The sequence below is a fragment of the Aedes aegypti genome, chromosome 2, assembly GCF_002204515.2.
Source record: "Aedes aegypti strain LVP_AGWG chromosome 2, AaegL5.0 Primary Assembly, whole genome shotgun sequence".
In the NCBI taxonomy this organism is placed as follows: Eukaryota; Metazoa; Arthropoda; class Insecta; order Diptera; family Culicidae; genus Aedes; species Aedes aegypti.
This window is the reverse complement of record NC_035108.1, coordinates 264,968,063-264,981,652: the sequence shown is the minus strand read 5'-3', so window position 1 is coordinate 264,981,652 and position 13,590 is coordinate 264,968,063. Positions and strand designations below refer to the sequence as shown.

At 35.8% G+C, this 13,590-nt stretch overlaps 1 protein-coding gene across 1 annotated transcript in view; it reads left to right on the top strand.

Annotated features, from left to right (window-relative positions):
* LOC5572929 (sodium/potassium-transporting ATPase subunit beta-2) overlaps nucleotides 1-8,157 on the top strand; it is a 41,189-nt gene extending 33,032 nt beyond the window's left edge. Inside the window, exons 2-5 of the mRNA XM_001654214.2 lie at nucleotides 6,370-6,627; nucleotides 7,053-7,234; nucleotides 7,301-7,571; nucleotides 7,637-8,157. Of these exons, the coding sequence (XP_001654264.1) occupies nucleotides 6,370-6,627; nucleotides 7,053-7,234; nucleotides 7,301-7,571; nucleotides 7,637-7,746 (821 nt within the window). The 3' untranslated portion in view covers nucleotides 7,747-8,157. The remainder of the gene's footprint in view (nucleotides 1-6,369; nucleotides 6,628-7,052; nucleotides 7,235-7,300; nucleotides 7,572-7,636) is intronic.
* The last annotated feature ends 5,433 nt before the right edge of the window (nucleotides 8,158-13,590 follow it).

The window sequence follows — 13,590 nt, the reverse complement described above, 5'->3', positions numbered from 1 at the left end:
ATACAAGCTGGAAAACTTGCATGCAAGTTGGCTGAAATAGTCAAATTTAGCTTTTTCAACAGCCAATATCTCAAAAACTAGACGTGCTATGATATTTCTGTAAATGGCAATGAATTCAGCAATTCCTAATTGAGTAAATAGCGGTATTTTGGTGCTTGAGACAAAATCGTGTTCCGCAGTGTAATGGAATACCTACTTCCTCCTTTTGTCCGAGCTGATTAGCCTAAGCTTTAGTTTACTCCACATATATTGCCCAGTTAGTAGTATCAGTAAACGTGTAGCTATACAAAAATACCATGTTGTTTATTGAAGTCAAATAAAACTGTGGATTTGTTATTGAAACACTAAGCTGAGAAGCAGACTTTAAACCATTTGTTGTGTAAAGTTTCCCATACGGTTGGGTTAGCTGTATGAAGAAATGGTATGTTTTCTTTTTAACCATTGTTTTAATTCAAATTGTCCATATACCTTAATATAATTGTTTGTATTCAAATATGTATATTTCTCATATTTACCATGAACTTCTTTAAAACGAACTAAGTTTTCTTCTATCTTTCAGGTGCATTAATGAAGCAAGAAGCATGAAGAATGAAACATACATATACAAGAATTCCCAAACTATCCTCCATTCATCTTTTTCATTTCTATATCATATTCTTTCCCAAAATAGTTTTTCTACATTTAAACAGAAATTTCAAAATGAATTATTTGATTAAAAATGGTGTAATTGATAATAAGGTACACCGAGTCTTGAGAAAACGTATGAGGGCAAGATGAAATGCGGAATGGATTAGGTGTTTTTAGTAATTTTATGCACATTTTTATGTAGCAAACTTTGTTGGAATTAGAAGTTTATGTTTCACTTGGGAAACTAATCGTAAAATTTAGAGTATTAGTGAAAATCAAACCCCCCCGTAAAGTGATAGATAACGCAATTTTCACGTACCTTAAAAGACGATACAATTTATGCATTTGAACGTCACAGATTTGAACAGTTGTTAAGAAAGATATTTTCACATTTTTCTACCAATTGTCTCTTGCAAAATGTAACGTTACACCAAGTTGTAGAAAAAAATCCAAACGTGTAATTATCCATACCAATTTTTGTGTCAAGCGGATAATCATTCGATAAATGAATCCTACCCTCATTTTTCTTGAACTTGATTGGACAATGAATTTTTTCTCATATTCAATTTATCCAGCTTTTCACGCTTGCTATAAAACTGCGGGAGGTTATTCAATCCTGATGTTTCTAGCCTATGCATTTTATGGTTTGGTCAAGGTAAGTCATAATTTGAGATTGTTGATTCAACTTCAACTGATTTTCACGTAATTTGTTTTCCAGGTTTTATTTCATTGAATTCAAATGTATCGTATATTAATAAGTAACTTTTTTTGTACAATTTTAGGCTTCATAGAAAATTTCCCTATGTTTGTAGAAAGAGTAAATAGAGAACTTGAAAAAAAAAACAAGGTAGTAAATTTGTAAAAGTACGGTTTGCGTGTTTAAAATTTCCCACCTCAAATTCTACGTGAATTATATAGAGTCAACACTCGTTGATAATTCTGATCTGTATAACGTGCTTTTCACTATGCCAATTTGGATACACAAGTATTTGATTATTTCTGCTCATATGGGGTATTTGAGAAATATGTACATTTCAATGGCGAACAAGAAATTTGCACATGGGTTTTATTTCTTCTCCTGTCAAATATTAATGGAAAAATAAGATGACTGCATAATCTGTGAATGTGGAGTATAAAGAACCATAGTGCGTACAGACATCATATTTCGTGGAAACAGACATCCACATTAGATTATACATTTTTTCCTTCAGCGGTAGTTAAACTCTGTCGGTTTGTCAATCTGTTCTGTATCATGATTGAAAATCTTGAATCACATATTTGCTTCTTAATTATTTCTTATAAACGCCAGTACACTACCACATTCACATCCGCATGTAATCTACCTGAAATACTACATAATAATTAGAACAAAATAGGAAATAAGTTTTCAATCTTCGTTTTCTAAACTCTGATAATTTTTACGTCCTAATGCCAACGAAACTGTTTTTTCCCTGCAAAGCTTACTTTGATTCAACTATAAAAAATATAGTGTAGACAAGAAATGTCAGAATGAGCCTATGAATGCCATAAAACGTTTGACTTTTACTGTGCGCCCTGTTTTCAAGTTGTCCGTAAGAGAGCAAGACAGCACCAACACACGGCGCACAGAAAAAGTCAAATGAACAAAGAAATTTATGGCACGTACAGAGGCTCATGGGGTGATTCAAAATTTATAGCATTATAGCGTAAAAATCTGGATATTTTCAACACTGATAAGATACACAAAGAAATCAGTAGAATGAAATAAATCATTACACAACCATTTGCATAAATTGAAATATAATGCTGATGCTGAATACATCCTAAGGCAGCATCCACAAATTACGTAACGCTCTAAGGGGAGGGGGAGTAGGCTCAAGCGTTACGGCTCTTACATACGAAATTTTTCATACAAAAAACTTTACGGAGGGGGAGAGGGGGTCAAAATTTTTAAATTTTAGCGTTACGTAATAAATGATTTCTGATACCTTCAAAAGGTGTTCTAGAAAATTGCAAAAAACGGAATGTACGATAGGGTAATTCGCTAATTGTTGACCGCTACCCAAATGTTGAACGATCTGTAGAAACCATGTAAAAACAGGAAATTAAACCATTTTCAGACAGTTTCAATAAATTATACAGATTATTTTGTAAGTTAGCTGTACTATTGGACACAATAAATTTAATTAGCACATTAATTTCTTAAAAGAAATATTTATTGAAAATTTTTATCGGCAGGTGAAATGAAAAATTTCAATTCTCTTAAAAAACAATCTAAGCTGGGACTGCTATGAAATAAGCTGTGTGGTAAAACATACTACGTATCAGTGCTGGGAATGGTAATAGTAGTAGGCTTGAATTATCACGAAAATCACGTGGCTCTCCCAGTACAGTAGTTCAAAAACGTGAATCTCATCCAGTAGCCTATGTTGGTTGCACGAATTTTCTAAATCATGAGTGTCATTGAAGGCTCTAAATGCGGGAAATGCAGCGGGAAATAGAACATTTTTCTACAGTAGTTTTGGGTTGTCCTTAGCAACGGGTGTTTTGCTATTTTCAAGGCATTTTGCCTACAGCAGCGATGGGCGTGAGTTTCACTGGCTTCGCTGACTGTGATTGGCTTTGCTTGGCTACTGTAGAGTGAGTATCAGATTTTTTCCCAACCCTGCTACGTATATTGGGTTAAGCACCTATTCACGATATCAGTAAAAGTCTACTTTAGTTATTTTCTAAACATCCGTACAATTTACTTGTACCTATTAATTACATAAAAACATTTTCAATTGCACTTTCGTTTCACGTACATTTTCCATTTGTTGAACACTAGCATAACATGAAAGTCTTGGTTTCATCAACAGTATTGCCAGATTTTTTATTTTCGTACCAAACACCTACATTAAAATTGAATATTGCATTACACAATAAAGAATTGTTTATTGCTTTAAATATCTGTTGAATAATTATTATTAAAAATTCTATAATGGTGTCTGTTGCAATGGTGAAAACCGCGATTCAGTAAAGTATAATTAATTGCATCCCTGGCTAAATCCTGATTCTTTTTTCGAATTTCACTATCTTCACTATGGCATCAATGCCATCACCGTTTGTTTGTTTACACTAGAAATCCTTTATAAGAGAGATTCGCGGAAGCTGACAGTTCTGTCAAAGTGTGAGCCAATCGAGCAGCGAGAGCTGTCAAAGTGTGAGCCAAACGAACATGCGTTATGTTTGTTTTGAACTTTTCTTGAGGAGTAATGTAATCCGCTTGAAATTATTTCAAGTAATTTTGCATGAAGCAAAAAAATGAAATGTTTTACTTTTTTGAATTTTTGTCAATGCGATTTTTAGTTTTTGATTTTTTCGGCTGTTTATTAGTTTTGATATGTAGCTCAAAGATCTATAACGAATCAAAATACACTTTGTAGCAATGAGGAAGTCATGTCCGTGTTACAATAATCGACGAGAATAATCGACGCCGAGCAAAATCAGCACTGCGGGTCTGTTCCAATTACTGTTCCAATTGTTCCAATTTACTTCCGCTTATCTCTCTATAAAGGATCACTAGTTTACACCATGATGGAAATTACGCATCGGCTCCGGATAGTATAACCTCAATCTCGCGATTGATGTTGTAATGTCGAAAATAATGTACATTAGGAGAAGCCGCTAAAGTCTATGGAGTGCCGAAGGGGACGATTCACTTCCGTCTCAGCCCAGAGTGGTCCGGGAAAGTGCTTCGCGGAACTAATCCTGTCCTCACAACCGACGAGGAGCACGAACTTGCAAGTTGAATGAATGCGGGAGTAAAACGGTCAACATTTAGCGACAATCGTTCAATATTAGGATAAGATGGGTTATGTATGTGTTCAACAATTGGGTATAGAACTATCTTTTTAAATATTTTTTTTTAATGTCAAAATGAACATTACAGTGACAAAAATGTAACAGAAATAATGTTAAACAATCGTCTACGGTGTTGAATGCTTTTTTTTAGCAACCTTTCTATCAGAATTTCCATAAAAATCGAATAATATAAAAACGTCTATCTTAACCGTTCAACATTTGGCGATTTACCCTACTTGTTACAGCACTTGCCGTAATTATCTAACGAGGCTTGACAACTCGTGCTGTAAATATCATCATTTTGCATCTTGCTGCGTAAACTACTATTTTAGTTTTGGGATTTATTAGAATATTATTTGATAATGTGTTTATACAAAATTTGTTGGACCTGATTTGATTTTTTTTTTTTGCAATTTTTCTAAATCATCCAGGAAATGGCACAATACTTCTGTCTTTCAAACTATCTCCCTTCAATAGTGCTACAGGAAAAAGCATAGAAAATGCAGTTTTTAACTGATAACATTACAATTACAAATAGTGCCTTCGAATACATCAAATTATCAAGAATATGCTGTGGGGACTCATTAACTGCTCACGTAAGATTTACACATTAATTTCATACTCAGAACAACAATATTTTAATCAATCATGCAGTACACAAATTAATAATCTATTAGTCAAATAGCTTTAACACCTAGCTACTGGAGTGAACGATTGTCGTTGTCTAGCTGCACTGATTTTGCGCCAATCAATTTATGCACCGTGCGAAAAATTACCATGATAATATTTTAAATTGCTTTGAGATGCAAATAACCGTTTATAATTACTCGCGACAAAAGCGCACTTACTCTTCGTACAGTGCCAATGTCTATTATTTGTGCGCAATGAAATTTTTTCGCTCCAGGCTAATCGAGCGAGTCGCGATTACACTCCGGTGCAAAAGTATCGGGTTAGCCCCTAAAAACATACGGCAGTGTTTTATTCATACCTCACGTACTCTAGCTAATTCGAAAGGCAATGAGTTGGTTTAACTTCTTTGTTAATTTTCTGATTTTCTCAGCATTAATAAAAAAATAATAAAGCACAATTAAAAAAAAAAACTTGTCAAAATACCTAAGAAGTGAAATTATGTCTTTGCCTTTCGAATGAGTCATAATGAGTTTCAATTAGACGTGTATTCACAAAGCTATAGATACAGCATCGGACATATTAAAAGCACCAAACCCGTTTTCCCATACAAAATGATCAACTTCAGATAGCTATATCTCCGCCGTTTCTCAACCGATCTTTTCATTTTCCCATTCCCTTATTTTGAAAAAAAAAACTATTGTAAAAGTTGTGTGAAAACTATTGATTCAAAAGTTACAGATAGGATGAATTTTGACATAAAAATGCACCAAGACACAAAGCGATGTAGCAGAAAAACTACGCGTTATAGTATCTTGGTATCTTATAGTATAGTTATAGTAGTCTTGGTGGTCATTGAGTGATAAGGACCAAATGCACTGAAGACACCGAAAGGATAAGACGCATAGTTTGTTTGATACATCACTTTTCGTCTTGGTGCATTTTTATGTCAAAATTCAACCTATCTGTAACTTTCAAATCAATAGTTTTCACAAAACTTGTTCAATAGTTATCAAAAATTGAGGTAATTTGTAGTTCGTCACAGAAAAAATGAAAAGAATCGGTTGAGAAACGGTGGAGATATAGCTCTCGGAAGTTGACCATTTTGTATGGGAAAATGACGTTGGTGCATTTTATATATCCAATATTGTAGATATGGACAAAAAAGTTTGGAATGTTTTAAGGGTGTGACTTTTGCACTGCAGTGTACATTTTCATTCCATCCCAGGCAGACAACTTGAGAACCATAACTAACACTGTGTGTTTGACACGCGCAATATCTTCCGTTCGCAGGTCAGCTGGTCTTGTTCTACCTTGCCTTCTACGCCGTCCTGGCTGCATTGTTTGCCATCTGTATGCAAGCCCTGCTCGCTACCATGAATCACGAGTACCCGAAGTGGCAGTTGGACGAATCGCTGATAGGAACCAACCCAGGGCTGGGCTACCGGCCAATGCCGGCCGATGTGGAGGAAGGTGCCATGATTCACTATGCTGCCGCCAACAAGACCCAGGTGAAGGAATGGGTCGGCCGGATCGACGACTTCTTGGCTCGTGAGTATTATACATATGTTCTTGGATATGAAATTCAGGGTAATGGCATTCGGGGTAATGTCATACAGGGTAATGAGGTAGAATCTGCCCGAACATTTGCAGATAGTTTTGGATGAACCCTTAGAGTAACGAATGGAGGAGTTCTCAGTACAAGGATTTCTAGAGAGAATACTAAAAGCATTCTTGCAAGTAATCCCAGAGGTTTTTTTCTTTCTTTATTATTGAGACTTTCAGCCCTAGGCTGGTTTATCTCATAAATCCCAGAGATGTTATCAGGAGGAATCCTTATAATCACTACAGGATGAATCACTGGATGAATTATTCTATGATAATTATAGGGGCTATTCCGAGTGTTTGAAATATTTGATGAAAATCACAAAATAGTAATATAAATAATTAACGCCCATTCATGTTATTATCGACAGCCTACCGGGATCAAACGCTGCTTCCAGGCGGAGGAAAGAATCAAATGATTTGTGATTTCCAAAAGCGTCCCACCCCCGAAAACGTATGCGCCTTCGATGTTTCAAAACTGGGACCCTGCAATACCGAGGAAGGATACAGCTACAACAAATCGGCACCGTGCATATTCATCAAGCTGAATCGCGTAAGTTCATCGGAAGTTAAAAGTAAATGATCCCTCTTACTTAACGCTAAATGTCACCCCATGCAGATCTACGGCTGGATGCCGGAGTTCTTCAGTGATATCAACGACCTGCCCGAAGACATGCCCACCGATTTGTCCGATCACATCAAATCGCTGCCAGTGGAGGATCGCAAACAGGTGTGGGTTTCGTGCAATGGTTTGGCACCGGCGGACGTCGAAGCAATTGGTCCCATCGAGTACTTCCCGAACCGTGGCCTGCCTTCGTTCTACTATCCCTACACCAACCGTCCCGGATACCTGAGTCCACTGGTTGCGGTGCATTTTGCACGTCCAGCAGGTTTGTCGTTACGTAATGCACTTGAAAGGGGGTAGATTTAATTAAAATTTTATTTTTATCCACAGTTAAACGCAGCATCAACGTCGAATGTCGCGTGTGGGCCAAGAATGTTGTCTACCGTGGAGGCCAGCGTGATCGACAAGGTTCGGTTAACTTCATTCTGCTCATCGACTAATTCAAATAATTTGCTGGAACTGGGTAGCTTTTGTTAATAATCGATGTAAGACGACGGACGCGGATCAGGAACATAAAATGTGGACCAAACTTTACCAATAGCACTGTTGCTATTCAACTCGTAGGTTGTATATTATTTCTTCACATTGGTTGTTGTTGATTGATTTACCCAAATCCAGAACATTGACCACGTTCGTGATGGTCAATCTGAACTATGTTGTAATTTAATGTGAATCCATAGAAGAAATATCTCCGAGTCAATTGGAGTAACGATAGACAAAGCTGGAAAAGTTGGCAAATAATAGGTAACTCCTTATCCAGGACTCAAGCAAACCTATTTACTTAATTGAGATGTGATTAGAGATATATTAGAACAAAGAGAATGAGAATAAATTATACGTATTAGGAAGAATAGACTACGCTTATTCATCCAAAAAGCTTCCCTTAGAAGACAGTCCCCTATAGTACGCTGGTGGCTTATCACGACCGTTTTGCTTTAAATCATTGCAATTTTTTTTTTGTAATTCTGTTATATGTAAGCCTACTTTTCACCAAAGTATGAATGGCCAACTTTTCCTAACAAAACAAACAGTACTTGTTTTTCATTAATGAGCAATTCTCGCTGAAACCAGGCCGCCATCGGCACCCATCGTTAGAATTCCAATTTTATGTCACTGATCGCTAGCTTTCGATAAAACTTAAGGGTGGTCCTTTTTGTTTTCTCAAATTGGTGGACCCCTCGTACGCCAGCTAGCTAAACAGTTTGCAAAAAAGCCCATTTTTTGATAAATCTTGGGTATTTCTTCACGTGATATGTCTCATATTTCCCTTGGAACACATACCAAACATAATGGCATCGTATAGAGAAAGGATATAGCTTTCATTTGAAGTTAAAAAAAATCCGGCGGCCATTTTGAATTTGGCCGCCATCTTGAATTTTGTTAGAAAAATCGTTTTTTCACCATTAGCGCACCGCTCGTTTTGAATTCTGAGATCACCATCAGAAAGCTGAGGAAAAATTGCGTAAGATAGGCTACAGAAACTAGGTGTGCAATGGTATTTACCCTATGAAATGAACGATTTTCTAAAACATGTTCCACGATTTTGACGTATATGGCGAGTGCAATCAATGCAAACATCATTTTTTGTACAACAAAGATACAAGTTTTCAATAGTTGGTGTATTTTTCGAGTCAGATGAAGAATAGGAGTATTATTTAGAGTGATAAAATCTGGCGGCCATCTTAGATTTTGACGCCATCTTGATTTTGACTAGTAGAATGAATTTTTCACCTTGATAGCACTCAGCATGTCTAATTTAGAGGTTACCAATAAAAACAAGGTTACGTATACTCTTCTTCTTATTATTCTTCATTTTCCTGACGTTACGTCCCTAGTGGAACCGAGCCTGATACTCAGCTTTGTTAGTTATAAATACAGGTTATTAAATAGGAATTTTCTTTTATAATACGATTTTTAATAACAGAATAATTCTCGACATATCTTTGAATTCAGTTATTATGAATAAATAAATTTAATGAATAAAAACCGTCCAAAAACATTGATTGAAATAAACAAATATTTTTTTTTACCATATGCTTTTTTTGTCATCGAATGAAGTTTATAAATTGTTGCGACATTAGTAAGTTTTGTGGTAATATCTGTAGTTTTAACGTAAAACATTTCCGAAAGTGCATTAATTTAGAATGGAAATCTTAAATTTTTAAGCAAAAAAATCCTTGATTTTCTGAATCATAAAGTATTGTTTTCACTAACACCCAACATGCATGTGAAAAATAGCGAAATTGAAAGGTGAGAAGCAGGCTTTGTTCTAATGTGAACGTGATGCCGAAACGCAGGTGAATCATTTTGGGTTTGGAAAATCTGGTGGCCATCTTGGATTTCGACGCCATCTTAGTTTTAAGCAGTAGAATGATTTTTTACCATCTCAGCGCTCTTCACACACTTAAAAAAAATTACGGATTACGGTGAAATTTCACCGTAATCTCAACAGCTGAAGGTTCGGTGAAAAATCACCGAACAATCTGTAAAATCGTTGAACAAAATCATAAAGAAAAACAAGAAAATGGTTTGACCGGGAATCGAACTCCCGACCTGCCGATCAGGAAGCAGGCTTGCTATCACTAAGCCAGCTTACACTGCTTGTAAGTGGTGTGCAAAAACTGAAACAAGAGGAAGCTCATGCCTGCCAGAGTGGCTGTCACACGATTTCACAGAAGTTCGGTGAAAATAATGCTTTTACCGAACTGTTCGTTAGTATTTCACAAGGTTACAGTAAAATGGTTTGTTTCACGGATTTTTTCCGGTAAAATAGTAGATTTCACCGATTTTCTCCGGTAAAATAGCTGATGTCACGGATTTTGTCGGTAGAATAGTAGATTTCACAGGAACATCTGTATTTTTATTGTTTACAGTTCAATTTCGGTGATTTATTTCACAGGATACTGCGATTTATTTTAAGTGTGCATGTTTAATTAATTAAAGATCTCCGTTAAAAAACAAACAGATTCTTTATTTCTTATCTTATTTTAGCTGTTCAACAGATTGTTCATTTCTATCAATGGTTTTAGACCAAATAAATGAAAGAATTAATGCTATTTTTCAACTCGCAGATATGCAGAACAATCATTCAGGTGGCAAATAAGCGTTAAAAAATTCTACTTGTTAATTTATTTTTGAAGCTTAGGGGCTGGCTCTATTCCAGTAGGGACGTAACGTCAGGAAAAAAAAGAACAAGAAGAATAGTAAGTGCAACGGTGGCATTAAAATTCAACATGTTGAGTGTTATCAAGGTGAAAACTCATTCTACTACTTAAAACCAAGATGGCGTCAACATCCAAGATGGCCGCCAGATTTTTTCACTCAAAATAATACTCCTATTCTTCATCTGACTCGAAAAATACACCAACTATTGAAAACTTGTATCTTTGTTGTACAAAAAATGATGTTTGCATTGATTGCACTCGCCATATACGTCAAAATCGTGGAACATGTCTTAGAAAATCGTTCATTTCATAGGGTAAATACCATTGCACACCTTGTTTCTGTAGCCTATCTTACGCAATTTTTCCTCAGCTTTCTGATGGTGATCTCAGAATTCAAAACGAGCGGTGCGCTAATGGTGAAAAAACGATTTTTCTAACAAAATTCAAGATGGCGGCCAAATTCAAAATGGCCGCCGGATTTTTTTTAACTTTAAATGAAAGCTATATCCTTTCTCTATACGATGCCATTAAGTTTGGTATGTGTTCCAAGGGAAATATGAGACATATCACGTGAAGAAATACCCAAGATTTATCAAAACATGGGCTTTTTTGCAAACTGTTTAGCTAGTTGGCGTACGAGGGGTCCACCAATTTGAGAAAACAAAAAGGACCACCCTTAAGTTTTATCGAAAGCTAGCGATCAGTGACATAAAATTGGAATTCTAACGATGGGTGCCGATGGCGGCCTGGTTTCAGCGAGAATTGCTCTAATTATGATTCTTGGTTTACGGCTAACCAGCCGAGTGAAGTTTAACAACTACCGATCAGGGAGATCAAGGAGTCATGTGTTCGATTCGCACCGAGAAGACGTGTAACTTTTTTGCAAAACTTCACATCAATTTGTCCATTTTATCCAATTGCAAAGTATATGTAATTTTTAGTTTTTCGGTAGTTGTCAAAACAAACAGTGCAGAAATGTTCTACTTTGCAGTACTGTTTTGGGAGTAGTAATAGTAGTTTACGGAACAAATTGCATAATGATGAGTTTTACAGCACGAGTCATAAATAATTACGAGGAGTGCCGTAAAAATCGAGTTCTGCTACGAGTTACGTACAACATGTTTTGCAATTTCGTAGAAGACCACTTGAGGGTATCAGAAATTATATAGGAATATATTCACACCCCAAGTTTGGGGTGCTGTATCTCAGCTTCTGGTAGTCCGAATTGGCTGAAATTTGGATGACGAACTACAAATAACTTGAAATTTTGCCTGTAATGGAATTATTACATTGCAGTCATTTTACATAGAGTTTCAAAGGGTTGTTCAAAGACAAAAGTAAGTAACCGAGAGACTTTGTAATTTAATTCGAAAATGGTAAGTCGTGGAAAGTTGGTGTGTTCTGCAAATTTGTGTGACTTCTGATGTGAACAACTTTGTGGAACAGACCAACCACCCACAATTTACCGATATAGAATTAAATTACAATGTCTCTCGGTTACTTACTTTTGTCTTCGAACAACCCTTTGAAACTCTACGTAAAATGACTGCAATGTAATAATTCCATTACAGGCAAAATTCAAGTTATTTGTAGTTCGTCATCCAAATTTCAGCCAATTCGGACCACCAGAAGCTGAGATACAGCACCCCAAACTTGGACATTTTGCATGGAAAAACAGCATTTGGTTAATAACTTATGTCACTGATTGTATAAGGGCCTCTTCATACGTTATCTATCCTATGACTATCGAGTCGGGGCATAGAGTATCTTCGTACCTGCCACACGATATACGCATGCAAAAATGGTCATTGGCATAGTAAGCTCTCAGTTAATAACTGTGAGAGTGCTCATAAGAACACTAAGCTGAGAAGCAGGCTCTGTTCCAGTGAGAACGTAACGCCAGAAAGAAGAAGAAGAAGTTTCCCTATTGGAATAAATGTTTGCACTGAAGATTTTTATATATTTGGCACAAACTTACCCTTCTCTCAAACGATCTGTTTTTTTTTTCTAAACTTGATGTAACCATAATTAAAGGTATAGAAACTATTGATATAAAGTTTAAATAAATTTCACCCTCTTTTATGCGTAGACTGTTCTTTAGAGCTATATATTTCAAATATTTAATTGTTTCCAAACGACAAAAGGGCGGAATTCGATAACATTGATCAGCTCAATTTATCAGCGAAAAGAGACAACGATTACTGCAGTTACTTCGATGGGTTGTGCTGCTTTTCCCCGGATGTCATTTCCCCGAACGTTAGTTCCCCGAATGCAAGTTCCCCGAATATCTCGTTTCCTCAATATACTCATTTCCCCGAAAAGTTTTTAGCACTCATAATTGTTGTAACTTCATACATTTCAGGGTGGTGAATGAACTGGCCTACTAATATGCACCCTTCTTTATTTTTTATTTATTTGGCGGTTCTTTCAAGTTCTACCGTCCTCAGCATTTTTGCCAACGCAATTGTTGATATCTTATAAATAAGCTGTTTTTTATATTTATACTGTTTTAAATTTTATTTTTAAGTAAAGCTAAATGTTAACCACTTTTATATTTTGCTGTTTTATCGATTCTTGCAAGACGTGCTGTTATAATGATAATTAATTTGGAACCTGCCAATATTCAACAAGTTTTTTTTGCAAACACATGATCATCTTTCGAGATATGCTGGATAAAATATAATCTCAATCACTAATTTTCCCTATTTTAATAATAAATTGTGTTTTTGATGTACACTTTCAAAATTAAAATTTATATTGAATTGCTAAAAAGTTTAGCCACAAATGTTTTCTTTTAAAAATGTGTTGTTCAATTGAGTTGTGATGATTAAATTAGTCAATGAAACCAGCTTTGGGTATTTTTCGGTTATTTATGGGACCTCCGTGGAACCGGTGCCAATTTTATGTTTCTCCTAAGCTGGCATATTTGGGTAGCATTATCATTTCGAAAAATCAACTCAGACCTGATCAAACAAGATCATTTAATAGGTAATGGCCATCGAGAAATAGAAGAATAGTTGACAATACTCCCAAAAAAGTTCCCAACTAAGTCACTGGAGCTGTTATCTAGATGGCCAATACCCTTCAATTTATTCCAAAGACCATGTCTGAGTAAGCTTA